The sequence below is a fragment of the Pan paniscus genome, chromosome 3, assembly GCF_029289425.2.
Source record: "Pan paniscus chromosome 3, NHGRI_mPanPan1-v2.0_pri, whole genome shotgun sequence".
NCBI classification, from domain to species: Eukaryota; Metazoa; Chordata; class Mammalia; order Primates; family Hominidae; genus Pan; species Pan paniscus.
This window is the reverse complement of record NC_073252.2, coordinates 56,181,012-56,196,951: the sequence shown is the minus strand read 5'-3', so window position 1 is coordinate 56,196,951 and position 15,940 is coordinate 56,181,012. Positions and strand designations below refer to the sequence as shown.

Below are 15,940 nucleotides of genomic sequence, written 5' to 3'. Positions count from 1 at the left end.
AAAAGACTGGAGTACATATACTATCTACAGTGTCTGTTTTAAAGAAACAGCATTCTAGCACACCTTTCTACCCTTGACTAAGATTACTGTAATGAGAGCACCAGTACCCCTGAGTAACCAAAAGGGCATTTTGGAAACTGAGCTTTTGGTGTTTGTATGAACATTCTGTCTTCCAGGACCTGCCTTGATTTATTCAAGACTCATACTGCTGTATATGGTGTTGTATACATTACGGGTAGTTGGGTAGCAGTAACTGATACAGAAAATTTTAAATGTAAAAAACACTGGGGAGTGAAACTTTCCATTACATATATATATATATATATATATATAAATTCACATCAGGATGAGTTTCTGTTTAGGCAATGTTGGAAAACGCTATTTCCATTTTTTTATTTAACAAATATTTAACAAACATTTATAAGGCACTTAAATCCATGCTGGCTCTTACAAATGTTGACTCATTTCTCATAACCACCTTGGGGTAGAAACGGAGAGGCTAAACAACCTGCAGGCGATGCTTCACTACTAAATGCAGGTGGCAGCCTTGCCTGTGTTCTCTGCTTGGCTAGGAACACAGGTCTTACCTATTGAGCTGGGCTGTGTAGAACTCTGTTGTGGAGACATCTGCCCCTGGGGCAGAAGCCTCTGCTTTTTCCCCCTCCTCCCATCTTACTCCATGTCTCAGAGAGCTCTGAATCCCACTTGGAGAATCACACGTAAACCCTCTAAAAACCTAATGATGAATAAAAATAAGTTCTCTAGAACTTCTGGAGAAAAAAGTAATAAAGCTACCAGGTTAAATGACTGAAATTCCTGAGAGAAAACAACATGTGTGTGTTTCTCTAGAAAGGGGGCCCAATACTGAATACCAGGAAGTCCTATAGTAAATGGAATGTGACTCTATGTGGGATCCGGCGTTCCTATTTCATCCGAATGCATGTCTGCTGCTTCAGTGGGAAGGGTGCTTGCACACCAGGTACCCACTCCCTGGTGTCATGTGCTATGCAGTCCAAAGACAGAACCAGGAATGGTGAGCCCATGAGCCTGCTGGACCCAGCCCCTCCGAGGTCCGGAGTGACAACCAGTGCCATATTTCTAGATCAAACCTGAACCCCTCCTACAGGGAAAAGATTTCCAGGGGATTTTGAAAGTTCCGACATTTTACAGGGAAGAAGGAAGATATGCAGGATATGAAAGAAGAGTTCATGTTATACAGCCCTGGCTTCCACTGACGCTAACACTGGATTCAGCTTTTGACACTGATAATCTGTTGCCACCAAATGGAAAACGTAAACAAGACATTCTAAGTGTGGTTAGAGAATATGCAACACAAGGAACAAGCAGAACATTCTTCTCTGGAATCTGACATAATGGACTGTACTTTCACAGACAGCACTGATGTTAGATGTACGTGAAATAGGCTAAACTGAAAATAAGAAAGGCTGAGGCAGAGAGGATAATATAGCTCCAGCCTATCTCCCAGCACCTTGTTAATTTCTCTCAACCTCCAGACACAAATCCGAGACATAACGCTCTTCCTCCAAAGAGGTCGCGCCTTCTCTGTGGTGGTTCTCAGGGATCCGCCCCAGCTCCTTCTCCGTTCCCAGCCCCACACACTGGGATCACCAGGCACCCAAGATCCCACCTCTCAGGTGGTATCTTCAGCGCTGGCTGCCACTCAGCCCCCCTCCAGGGATCTGGGGCAGAAGGCGAATATCCCAGAGTCTCAGAGTCCACAGGAGTTACTCTGAAGGGCGAGGCGCGGGCTGCATCAGTGGACCCCCACACCCCACCCGCACCCCAAGCGCTCCACCCTGGGGGCGGGGCCGTCGCCTTCCTTCCGGACTCGGGATCGATCTGGAGCTCCGGGAATTTCCCTGGCCCGGGGGCTCCGGGCTTTCCAGCCCCAACCATGCATAAAAGGGGTTCGCGGATCTCGGAGAGCCACAGAGCCCGGGCCGCAGGCACCTCCTCGCCAGCTCTTCCGCTCCTCTCACAGCCGCCAGACCCGCCTGCTGAGCCCCATGGCCCGCGCCGCTCTCTCCGCCGCCCCCAGCAGTCCCCGGCTCCTGCGAGTGGCACTGCTGCTCCTGCTCCTGGTAGCCGCCGGCCGGCGCGCAGCAGGTGGGTACCGGCGCCCTGGGGTCCCCGGGCCGGATGCGGCTGGGGTAGGCACCCAGCGCCGACAGCCTCGCTCAGTCAGTGAGTCTCTTCTTCCCTAGGAGCGTCCGTGGCCACTGAACTGCGCTGCCAGTGCTTGCAGACCCTGCAGGGAATTCACCCCAAGAACATCCAAAGTCTGAACGTGAAGTCCCCCGGACCCCACTGCGCCCAAACCGAAGTCATGTAAGTCCCGCCCCGCGCTGCCTCTGCCACCGCCGGGGTCCCAGACCCTCCTGCTGCCCCAACCCTGTCCCCAGCCCGACCTCCTGCCTCACGAGATTCCCTTCCCTCTGCAGAGCCACACTCAAGAATGGGCGGAAAGCTTGCCTTAATCCCGCATCCCCCATAGTTAAGAAAATCATCGAAAAGATGCTGAACAGGTGAGTTATGGTTTCCATGTACACAGGCGACTGGAGCCGTTGGTCAGAAATACTGGCATGTGCCCCCTAAAAATAAAATCAGGAAAACCCAGGGGTTAGTTGAAGGACTAGAAATTGGGATTATTGTTTTCACAATTAAGGTTTCCTTTACGATAATTACTGCTCTGGTGCCAGAGGATATTCCCAATGCCTGGCGTCCCCACCCTGGTTCTTCCTTCGTTCCAATGAATGTAGGTAAAACTGCCTTCATTTGAGGCCCAGTATGACAAACAGCAACAGGTTCTGGCTGTTTTTAATCCAATAGTACAGTGGAGACCACCGCCCCACCCCACCCCCATTCCTAAAAGAGCATCCCAAGCTTAGAGGTCCCTGCCACACAGCACAGCTGTCATAGGCAGCAGCCACTTGGTTGCCAGGCTGGGGAAACTGCATTCAGAAAACTCTAGAGGCTGGAGGAGCAGGGCAGGAGAAGAGTGTTGTGCAGTCAGCTTTCCCGAGAACCTACTCAGGGCACCCATTTTCTCATTGCAGTGACAAATCCAACTGACCAGAAGGGAGGAGGAAGCTCACTGGTGGCTGTTCCTGAAGGAGGCCCTGCCCTTATAGGAACAGAAGAGGAAAGAGAGACACAGCTGCAGAGGCCACCTGGATTGTGCCTAATGTGTTTGAGCATCGCTTAGGAGAAGTCTTCTATTTATTTATTTATTCATTTGTTTTGAAGATTCTATGTTAATATTTTAGGTGTAAAATAATTAAGGGTATGATTAACTCTACTTGCACACTGTCCTATTATATTCATTCTTTTTGAAATGTCAACCCCAAGTTAGTTCAATCTGGATTCATATTTAATTTGAAGGTAGAATGTTTTCAAATGTTCTCCAGTCATTATGTTAATATTTCTGAGGAACCTGCAACATGCCAGCCACTGTGATAGAGGCTGGCGGATCCAAGCAAATGGCCAATGAGATCATTGTGAAGGCAGGGGAATGTATGTGCACATCTGTTTTGTAACTGTTTAGATGAATGTCAGTTGTTATTTATTGAAATGATTTCACAGTGTGTGGTCAACATTTCTCATGTTGAAACTTTAAGAACTAAAACGTTCTAAATATCCCTTGGACATCTTATGTCTTTCTTGTAAGGCATACTGCCTTGTTTAATGGTAGTTTTACAGTGTTTCTGGCTTAGAACAAAGGGGTTTAATTATTGATGTTTTCATACAGAATATAAAAATAAAGCACTTAGAAATAGAAAAAACTCGTTTGATTTTTGGGGGGAAACAAGGGCTACCTTTACTGGAAAATCTGGTGATTTATATCAATATTTCTCAATTTTTTTATTGTGTTTATTTTTCTGGGTGTTCAATTTGCTATACAGATAAATCAAACTATGAGTTATGCTTCATTTCATGTGGTGATTGCTGCCAATACCCTTGGCTCTCACCTAGTGAAGAATGTGCTTTACTAAACTATGGGCTGGCCCCTAATGGGAGAGTCACTGATATAAATTGCCCTTTTTATAAGAAGTTTCTTTCTGTCTTGCTACTCAAATTTACCTCCTTAAAAATATTTATATTATCTTAACAAGGGCTCTCATTTCATTGCTTTTGTTGAACAATATTTCTCATAATTATTGACAATTTAATGAAGCTGGCAGTGAAATGGTGGCTAAAATATTTCGTTTTTCAAAACTCAAATCATTTGTGTCGTCAATAGAAGCAGAAGTGAGTGGCTGAATGCTTCACCTGTGAAAAGATCTGATTGAAATTTGGGCTCAGCTTTCTAACCTTCACATATAAGTAATTAGCTCTAAGATTTGCGGTGTTTCAATCCTTTATAGCAATATACCAAATATAATGGTTTTAAGATTGGACTGCATTCATTTGCATCATTCCTAGTGGAATTTTGATGGGACATCATAGAGCGGTTGCCTTCTGGGGAACTCTGTATTCAATGCTGTCCCAGAACAGCAGCAGCACTACAGGTTTTTAGGACAGAAGCAAAATTGGCATGTCTAAGGAAGAAATACCCCAATAATACAAAAGAAACCACACTCCAAACCTGCAAAGGAAAGATGTTCGTGCGTGCATGAGGTGTGTGCTTGTTTCTGATTCAGAAATCCTGAGCCCTGGGTAACTGCCTCTAACAGAGGCAAGAAGGTGAGACTGGCAGCCTCAATACTTCAAATCAAATTCTGGATTGTCCCAAGAAGCTGGGCAAATAAAGGTCATAAGCGGCAAGAAACAAACTCTGTGAGCTTTTCTCACAACTAAAAAAGTTAAAAACAAGAATCTCTTCATAATTCCAACATTATTAGTTAATTATGAATGAGATGAGGAAGAAGAATATTTGTAAACTATACATAAGCAAATAAATGCAAACCATTTGAGAAACTCCATAAATGGTAGCATTCACTCCCTAACCCCAAGTTAGAGGACACTGGAAAATGTTTACAAGTAGCACCCAAGGGTTCAATAAAACCACTCCTTACACCTAAGACAAGTCCTTACCCTCAAACATTGGAGCTTGCTGTACTGGCTACCTAGCTCTGGCTAATATGGAACAGGGAACATAAAAAGGACAAAAGAGATGCTTTTATTCACATGGTGGTTAAAGACAGATTTCAAAGGATCAGATTGACTTTGGTGTAAATTCCAGCTCTGTCGCTGTGATCTTGGGCAAGTTTCTTTACTTCACTCAACCTCATTTTCCTTTCTATAGGATGAGCATAATAAAATTAGGCTTCTGAAGTGTTGCAGGAATTAAATGTTATGAAGGCTCTGGAAACCTAGTTCTTGCCATTGGTCCTCAGGCCAACTCCATGGACATTGTCTCAGTCTCAGTCTTAGATCAAGCAGATATGTAAATTGTGTTTTCACACCAAATTGCTCTGAAAACTTGCAAGTACAAGGCAGTCTCCTGTTGGGAGTGTTATAGCAGGAAGTAGGATACAGCCTTTTTGGCATGGTAGTCACAGGGTGAAGGAAGTAGGAAAAGGATATTACATAACACATCACAGTTCTGAGAAGCCATCAGCAGGAAACAGCAATGATCACAGTGACTGAGGTTTCTTGAGCAATGTTACCACGGGGTCTAGAGAAGGAAAGAAGGAGACGTGGCTAACGCTATTCTATCATTGTGAGTCCTCCTGAGACACCCTCTCAGGTGTTCCAGAAGTAACTGGAGAGACGTTAAGGGATGGTGGAGGTGGCAGACCCACAATAGCACAGTGAGGGAAATCCAGAAAAACAGATCACACTGTTTGTCTTTTCTGGCTACCCAATCACATAATTTAAAAAAGGACCTGCCTGTCTTCACCAATTATGTCCCACTCCCCTCACAATGAGTACGACAGCTGCAATGGATAACAGCTTCCCAACTTAAGGCACTTGTTCTTCTGCATCTCTTCCTGGGGGCTTTCTCCATTGAGGTGTGGGAAAGGGGGTTTGGCAGAGAGAGATTTCTCAGCCCACAGCTAGGATGGCCTGTGATTTGATGCCCTGAGAGGAGAGATAGGAGTTAAAGGATGAATATTCAATTTTCCCAGTCTCTTGCTAGATAATTCTAGAAGTTCCTCTCTCTCTCTCCATATATATGTGTGTGTTTAAATTTTATAGATAGTGTATTAAAATAAAATAAATAAATATTAAAAAGTCATACGAATAGATGAAATGTTCCACTTCTCCCTTCATTATGTTTACACCTTCTTTACACACCTGAGCATAATTAAGATAGTTATTTTAAAATCTTGGTATGCTAAGTCTATCATTCTGTCACTTCTGAATCTATATTTACTTGATTTTTTTTCTCTTATTATAACTCATGCTGTTCTACTTCTTAGCATGTATAATCATTTTCATTTGACTGCAGGAAATTTTGAATCTTATGTTGCTGAGTGTCAAGATTTGTTTTCTTTCTTTAGAGTCTTGGGCTCCATTTTGACAAGCAGGTAAGTTCTAGGGCATCAGCTTTGTCTCTTTGGGGCTTGTTGTTGAGCTTTGTTAGGGTGGTCTAGGAATGTTCTTCACTCTAGGGTTTGTTTAGCTGTACTACTAAGTCATGTCCTTCTTGTGCCATTAGTGAATGCCCTGAGTGCTCACAGGTTCTCTCTACTACGACAGGGTAGACCTTAACTATCTCCTCATTCCATGCTAGGTCTGAGGTTTTCTCAGCTTACAAATCTCTAGTTACTCTTTGCTTGACTTATGGAGTTTCCCCCCCGTGCGTGTGTGACTTAGTATTGATCAAAGAGACCCAGTGGGACCTCAATGCAGATTTATGGAGTTCTGGTTTCTTGCATAGATCTCCCCTTTCTACAACTCTTTTTTCCTAAACTTCTAGCCACCCCAGCTCCCCTGAATTCAAACCTGTGCCCCCTCAACTCAGTAAGACTACCATGGTCTACTTTGGATCTCTCCCCTTGCACAGTGGTCCAGAGTTGCTCCAGAAAAAAACCAAGATGACCATACACCTCACCTTGTTTATTTCCTTTTCTGAGGAATTCTAGCCTTTTGCTGCTTGTTGTCCAATGTCTGATAACAATTGCTTCATATATTGTGTTGCATTTTCTAGTTGCTTAAGACAGGAAGTTATGACTTCTGTTTTACTTCAACGTGACTGGAAATTGAAGTCTTATTGGGACAATTCTGAGGAACATTTTACAAGGTTTCCTTGAGACTCCATGGCAAGATGAAGCCCTGATTGCACAAATGATATCTTATTCATTACATACACTTTATTAGATTTTCTCTCTTCCCTATCCCACATTCCCCCACTCCTTCACTTGTTCTTTCTATGATCACCTGTAAGATAAACTACTGCGCATAAGTCTTTTATCAGACTCTGTTTTGAGGGAGCCCAAACTTAGACAGTTGGGCCCCCTAGAAATTAGACCTCATAGCAGAGGCTTATGACTACTATTTTATTGAGGAGTATAATGCCAGAGAACCAGGAGGAAGAAAAATGGGAAGTGAGGCAGAAACAAGTGAAAGCTCATGATAGAAGAGAGCAGAACCACACTGGCCATTGCTGCACACAACTGAGTTCTTGACCTCACAAAGGGGCTGTTGTGAGTGTTTGCTTTCCTCTTCTGCAGAAACTGTGAAACCTGCTCAAACCAAGAAATTGTAGTTGTTGTGTTTATAGCAGAGTCATAAATCTTCCTAACAGCAGGGCATCAGCCTCTGATTTCTATTCCTTGGCTATGCTTAAAATAAAAATGTGGAATCTGGATCCACAAGGTACTAAAGCAGGGAGAAAGAGTCTACTAAACCATAGTCAGGACCTCATTTTCACCTTTGAAAAGGTGAGGACTCCAACTGACATTTTTGTTCTCCGCATTAAAAGTAATAAATCTTTCTTTTTTTAAGTGAAAAGTAGTTAGAAATGCTACTGTTGCTTTCAAGAATCTCCTAAAAAAGAAGCCAGATCATATGGAGAGAAATAAATAAATAAAATGTTGAGACTAGGGACTGATCCTTTGACAGTCAGACAGGAGTTTGGTTCAAAACTTGAGAGATCACAAGAAAAAGAAAATCAGCCTTCTCATTTTATAGATGGAACTACAAAGGCTCAGAAACCACCAAGGAGTTACCAAATGCCATGGAATTATTTTATTACAAAAGTGGGTCAGAGTTTGGTTTTCTGATGACTAATACACAGTGATTTTTATTAAACTAGATTATTTTCATGACTGCTCAAGAAGACAGTTAGCCTAAATTTTGGCTACAGGATTGGCTTTCTAAAATTTGTAGAACCATTCTCAGGGTACTAATTAATAGCTAATAGCCATTCATGCCATGTGCCACTTTAAGAAAGTTTAAAGAAAACATTGTGCATATTGTAGCCAAATAATTCAAAGTATAAAATGAGTTCAGCCAATTTACTGGCTAAATTACTCGATTAATCATCTATTGTCTCCCCAAAATGCAGTGGGTTTCAACAGTCACCATTTTATTTTGACACATGGCCATCAATTTGGGCTAGGCAATACAACAACCTGGGCTTGGCTCAGGTGGTTCTTCTGATGGTGTCTCCTGGAGTCACCAGGTGACACTTGGTGACCTGAGTGAAGCTGCCTCACTCACATGTCTGGTTTTTTGCACTAGTCATTGCCTGGGCCTCATGAGCTTGGCTATCCTCATATGGTGGCAGCTGCATTTTAACAGAGCAGGGGTAGAAACTCCTAGGCTTCTTACCTTCTTGGCCTGGAACATCTATATCATCACTTTTAACACTTCCTATTGGCCAAAGGAAGTCATGAGGTGAGCATAGAGTCAACGGGGTTGGGAAACAGATTCTGTCTCTTAAAGTGAGGAGCTGCTAAGAATGTAAGGCTATTTTTAATCTTTCACTGCTGTATTACTTCCTAATATTTGATTTTCTTGTTTATGACCTAGAAATACCCCTTGTAAAGTTTCCAGAAAACTTACAAAAATTCATAGAGGAATGTTAGCACAAATGTTTATTGGAGTACAATAAACAATTATTATTATTATATTACATTGCATTTCAGTGTAGATAAATATTTTTAAAATAAAACATAAGATTACAGTTAAAATTGGATGTTTTGGTAACTTGCATATTTGTATAAGCCTCAGGCCTATGTGAAAATTCAACTAACAAAATAACTGTTTATAAAATCAGGGAAGTTGTCAAGTTGTCAGTCTCAGCACTCTAAATCTAACTGTAATAAATTCTGCTGAAGATCTGGCATAAATTTTAGTAGCTGTAGAATGAGAGAACCATCTTTGATAAGAAAAATTACCATCTCTTTAACAAACTCCTTAGTAAACTATTGTGATGTCTTAAGCCTGTCTTTGAAGTTTTATGAAAAACTAAATTACTTTGAATCTTTCAATACTTGGTTATCTTATCTGTATATACTTTCTTATTAGCATCATAACACCTGTACAGATTGATAGCACATTTTTTTAATTTATTTTTTTAAATTTTATTACTTTATTTTTTTAAATGTTATTATTATTATACTTTAAGTTTTAGGGTACATGTGCACAATGTGCAGGTTTGTTACATATGTATACATGTGCCATGTTGGTGTGTGATAGCACATTTTATTACCTTTACTTGGTACAGAAGAAAAATGAGATTTGAAGAAATCAAGGTTGTTTCTGAATAACAGTTTGAAGTTACTTGCAGCTTTTCATTTGTACAAAGGACAAGATGTGATCAGTCAATTGAATGTTGTCAGGTTGTTAAAACATCCCATTTAAAGACTGAAATAGCTTTTTCCTCCTTCCTTAACATGCCCATGTCTTATTTGTGCCTCTTTGTGCATTTCTCTGTCTCAAACGTTTATCAGCCTTCAAAAAAAAAATGATGACTTTCTTTTTGTCTTTTCACCAGTCCAATGTTACCTTCCCTGTAAAGTCTTTCCTGACGGCCCTGGGGAAGTCCTCCCTCCCCTCTGCTTCCACTATGCCTCAGATATACAACTATTATAACACAGACCACCTTTTAGTTTAATCTGTTTACTCATCTGTCTCTCAAAACAGACTGTGAACCTCTTAAGAGCAGAAATTCAACTTTCATTATCTTCAAATGCCTAGCATCAAGCAAAGGCCCTCGCAAATAATAAGTGCTCAATTATAATCAGTAAAAGAAAATAACTTACTATTTAGGCTAGTTTTAGCTTTAAACTGTATCAACCTTTCAGTAATCACTAGTTCTTCAGTTAAATGTTGTTATAGGTTGAATTATATCCCCCTCAAATTTATATATTGAGGTCCTAATCCCCAGTACTTCAGAATGTGACCTTATTTGGAAGTAGGGTCCTTAAAGAGGTAATTCAGTTAAAGTGAAGTAATTAGAGTGAACCCCTAATTCAGTATGATTGGTGCCCTAATAAAAAGGGGAAATTTTGAGATAGACATGCATACAAAGAGAACACCATGTAAACATAAAGATGAACACCCGCTGAGCAAGTAAAGACGTCTGGAGCAACTCCTTCTCTCACGGTCCTGAGAAAGAAACAACCCCATTAAACCTAGATTTTGGGCTTCCAGGGTCCAGAATTGAAATATGAAAACATTTCTGTTGTTTAAGCAACCCAGTCTGTGGTACTTTGGTATGATAGCCCTAGGAAACTAATACAAATGTTTTGCTCTTTGATTTGTTAATACAAAAAAAAAAATGTGGTCACTATGATATAATCAAAGTCACTTATAAAACTGCTTAAGAAATAAAATTAAAGCTCATAGTTCACTATTAGATAATTAACCTTGAAGCCAATGGAAACTGCTGCCTTCAAACAATAAGTAAAGTGTTGTTTGCAGTTCTTTTTAAAAATTATATATTTATTACTTTTCTTTAATGCCATGAAAAAGATAACAGACCAGATTATCTTTATACTTTAAATAATTAAAACACAAAATATATGAAGTGATGGACATTAGACAATAGGAATAATGGGATAGTAATCCCTGCAAGAAGAAAAGAAACAGAGGCAAGCCCTTCCATGGCCCCAGAGTACCACATAGAGAGCATTTCCAGAAATGATCATTGAAAGACAAAGTTCAGAGTTCTATGTTGTTGTTGTTTGTTTTGTTTTGTTTTGGATGTTTTTTTAATTTTTACTTTAAGTTCAAGTGTACAAGTGTACATTTGGTACATGGCTAAACTTTTGTCATACAGATTATTTCATCACCCAGGTATTAAGCCTAGTACCTATTAATTAATTTTCCTGATCCTCTCCCTCCTCTCACCCTCCATCCTCCAACAGGACCCAGTGTGTGTTGTTCCCCTCTGTGTGTCTATAAGTTCTTATCATTTAGCTCTACTTATAAGTGAGAACATGCGGTATTGGGTTTTCAGTTCCTGTGTTAGTTTGCTGAGGATAATGGCCTCCAAGCTCCAACCATGTCCCTGCAAAGGACATGATCTCATTGTTTTTTATGGCTGCCTAGTATTCCATGGTGTTTATATACCACATTTTCTTTATCCAGTCTATCTTTGATGGGCATTTAGGTTGATTCTATGTCTTTGCTATTGTAAATAGTGCTGCAACAAATATAGATTTGCCTGTGCCTTTATAATAGAATAATTTGTATTTCTTCTGGTATATACCCTGTAATGAGATTGCTGGGTCTTTAGGGCTTTGAGGAATTGCTGCACTGCCTTCCACAATGGTTGAACAAATTTACACTCCCATCGACAGTGTATAAGCATTCCTCTTTCTCCATGACATCGCCAGCATCTGTTATTTTTTTTCTTTTCAATAATAGTCATTCTGACTGGTGTGAGATGGTATCTCATTGTGGTTTTGATTTGATTTTCTCTAATGATCAGTGATGTTGAGCTTTTTCCATGATTGCTGCCTGCATATATGTCTTCTTTTGAAAAGTGTCTGTTCATCTCCTTTGCCCTTTTTAATGGGGTTGTTTCCTTCTTGTAAATTTGTCTAAGTTCCTTATAGATGGTGGATATTAGAGCTTTGTTGGATGTATAGTTTGAAAAAAATTTCTTCCATTCCATAGGCTGTCTGTTTACTCTGTTGATAGTTTCTTTCACTGTGCAGAAGCTCTTAAGTTTAATTAAATCCCATTTGTCAATTTTTGCTTTGGGTGCAATTGCTTTCAGCATCTTTGTCATGACATCTTTGCCAGTGTCTACGTCCTGAATGGCATTTCCTAGGTTGTCTTCCCCAGGGTGTTTATATTTTGGGATTTTACATTCAAGTCTTTAATCCATCTTGAGTTAATTTTTGTATATGGTGTAAAGAAGGGGCCCAGGGTTAATCTTCTGCATATGACCAGCAAGTTATCCTAGCACCATTTATTAAATAGGAAGTCCTTTTCCCATTGCTTGTTCTTGTCAGGTTGGCTGAAGATCAGATAGTGGTAGGTGTGTGGTCTTATTTCTGGGTTCTCTATTCTGTTCCATTGGTCTATATGTCTGTTTTTGTACCAGCACCATGTTGTTTTGGTTTCTGCAGCTTTGTAACATGGATAACAGTTGGATAGTGTGATGTCTCCAGCTTTAATCTTTTTGCTTAGGATTGCCTTGGCAATTTGGGTTCTTTTTTCTTTCCATATAAATTTTAAAATAGTTTTTTCTTTCTCTGTCAAGAATGCCAATGGTAGTTTAATAGCAATATCATTGAATCTATAAATTGCTTTGGGCAGTATGACCATTTTAACATTATTGATTATTCTTATACATGACCATAGAATGTTTGTCCATTTGTTTGTGTCATCTGTCATTTCTTTGAGCCATGTTCAGTAGTTAGTTATCCTTGTAGAAATTTTTCACCTCCCTAGTTAGCTGTATTCTCAGGTATTTTATTCTTTTTGTGGCAGTTGTGAATGAGTGTTTGTTCCTGATTTGGTTCTCAGCTTGACCGATGTCGTTGTATGGGAATGCTAGTGATTTTTGCACATTGATTTTGTACTGAGACTTTGCATAAGTTGTTTATCCACTTAAGAACCTATTGGACTGAGACTATGTCATTATCTAGATATAGGATCATGTTGCCAGTTTACATTTCTTGACAGCAACATGGTTGTAATCTGAACTCCATTTTTCTGCAGCATATTAAGCTGTATGTGTACTTCAGGTTTGACCGACTTTATTAAGACCTTAAATGGGATTATGCAAATACAAAAGCCAACAGCAAATACTTCCTGAGGAAATGCATCTTAATTCCCTACTTTGTATGAACATGTTCTTTGTAAACATGCATAGACATTCTCATGACTCCATTCTACCAGTCACCATTAACTGCAACCGACATCGATCCCTTCACAATTATGCAGTTTCACCCCCAGAAAATAATACATTCATTTCTCTATTTAACAAGTTCATCTTAGAGTGCCCCCAAAGCCCCAATTAAAACAATACTTGAAAAACAAACTCAGTTTCCTTGCTGGCTTGTGAGTGACAACATGAGGCTCAATAAACTGTACCTTTTATTCTTTAACCAAGAGAGTGCAATGAGAGTAATAAAAAAGTTCTCAGCATTGCAGAGAGCACATAAAAGTGGGCTGCAGTATTGATTCCACCAGAATCAATCTGGATCTTGATCCAGACCAGGATCAAGATCAAGGATAGACCTGGGTACTCAGGACTCCTCCAGCACTCCTCCTGCTGGCTGTCATTGTTCTGGGCACATTTGGTAAGCCAACTGTGGCTTTTATCTTTTCCTTCTAGGCATTAGAAAATCTCAGAAAATATTCCAGATGTAATGAGATTGTATTTGGCATTAAGAAAAATGTAAAAACTGTGAAATTGAAACTTAAGCTGACATATACAGTATTTAGACTATGGAGTGTCAAAGACTTCTTGTTGAGTCAAATAAAAACATCTGTTTAACTTCCTAGAAATATCTGAGTGTAAGAGTCTGTGCTTTTCTTATTATAGATGATAGCAGGAACATTACCAAAAATTGGTTTACGATGTTCATTTTAATGATGGTAAGCAGAGAGAAAATGCTAATTTCAATTAATAAAATTCACATATAATCTTTATGTTTACAACTTTTGGTAGGAAGGATCAAGTTGATTTTTGCCATTGAAAAAGTTATCTTATTGACCATACATACTTGTAAGCAATAAATTATCGGTCTAGTATATCTACCAGTTTTTCAAGCATAATAGATGCTCAATAATTGTTTGTTGATCAGGATAATAATATGTTATTAATAATTATGTTTGTGTAACTGTCTTCATAAACATTTCTATCAGTACTGAATTTGTGAATACAGTTGAGTGTCCTTCTATATTGATTTCTACTTTCAAGTAAAGAAGTAAGCATCATGGCTATGTTTGTTCTCAATAAGGATTTTTCTAATTTTTTTCTCACACAGCTGATTCCTCTGAGGATCAAGAGTTGGATGTCAGTGTATTCAGACACATTCTGACTTTATTCCTCACCAATTCATTAAAAATGATCAGTTGATACATAAGGATCCTTTCTGCAGAATAAAAGAAGTCAGTAAGTAGTGAAGATGTGGTTGAGTTTGGAAGCCTCTAGGACAGCAGTTTTCAAAGCTGGCATTTCCTTACAAAGTATGCTAGGTTGGAAGTATAGGAGATCTAACCTCTAGGTGTTATTCCTACGCAATGTGGGAAGATAACTGCCCAGTCTTTATGCTTTCATTCCTGAAAACATTATCTACTTTCCCCAATAAAAAGGGCTCTCAAATGGGAACATAGGGTATGAATTCATCTGAGTGGAGTTAACCCTATAGTCAGTGAACATGTACCATAAGCAAAGATACACATTCCTCAGTAAGGATACATGGATAATTAGTTGATCATCAGGAAATCTATTACAAACTTAGTTATATGATAAATTCAGTATGGCCAGATGGCCATGGAGACAACTGAGGCATAAGCCTACGAATAAAGAGCTTAGAGACTGTGGAAAACAATTCTGCATTTTATTTAAAAAAATTTTACTATAAACTATGTTTGCCGGATTGTTTCAGGTGTTCATTGCCAGGTAACGAATTACCACAATTTAGTGGCTTAAAATTAACCCACTTATTAATTTTCACAGTTTCGTAGCTTAGTAATCTAGGTGGCTTCACCAGTTTCTCTGCTTGGGGTTTCATAAAGTCAAAATCAAGGTGTCAGCTAAAGTCTCATTCGAAGACTCTAGGGATGCAATCCACTGCCAATCCAGGTTGTTGGTAGAATTCAGTTCTTTGCAGTATAAGACTGAGCTCTTCATATTCATTTTATCTCTCAAAAATTCTAATGAATTAATTTAAAGCATTGTTAAATTAAGCATAGTTATTATTTAGCCAGAACATTCTTTTCTTTTCAGAACCACACTGAAAGATGGGAAAATAATTTCTTCAGATCCCTGCATATGTGCATCTGAACATGGGAGAGAGAAAAATAAAGAGGGGCAGACAGAAAACAAAACACATCTCCTCAGAAGAAACAAACTGTTAGTCTTTAGAGTGGTGATATGTATATATTGAAAGAGAACTAGATAAAAAGTTCAGACGTCTGGGCTCTATGATTCTGAGCAAGCATCTGAGCTTCTTTATACTCAGTTGTAAATGTTAAAACATGGGAAAATGAAACAAAACATCTCCTCCTTGACAAAACTGTCAAGAGGAGATAATAAAATTGAAAGTGCTTTGAACATAAACACGAAAAATCAGAGTGTTGTTCTTATTAAAACTATGAGATCACTTCTTAATTAGTACTTAGAAAAGCAAGTTTTGTGGTATCTGTTCACATTGCCCTATCCATAACTACATATGCACCAAACCACTAAATTATCTGTAGCAGGTGCCAAGTTTTACTGCTGTAGAGCATAGCAAAAATGATAATAGTTATTAAGCTGTATACTATCAAGTACCTCTGAGATTGAGCTCTGTGAAAAAAAAATCCATCTCAGGACAACAAGTTCAAGACTAAGTAC

At 39.4% G+C, this 15,940-nt stretch overlaps 1 protein-coding gene across 1 annotated transcript; it reads left to right on the top strand.

The window, feature by feature from the left end:
* Positions 1-1,873: 1,873 nt before the first annotated feature.
* On the top strand, positions 1,874-3,942 carry LOC100976904 (growth-regulated alpha protein). The gene is made up of 4 exons (XM_003832332.7): positions 1,874-2,127; positions 2,226-2,349; positions 2,463-2,546; positions 3,078-3,942. Exons 1-4 carry the CDS (start codon positions 2,028-2,030, stop codon positions 3,091-3,093), a joined length of 324 nt encoding a protein of 107 aa, XP_003832380.1. The 5' UTR covers positions 1,874-2,027; the 3' UTR covers positions 3,094-3,942.
* The last annotated feature ends 11,998 nt before the right edge of the window (positions 3,943-15,940 follow it).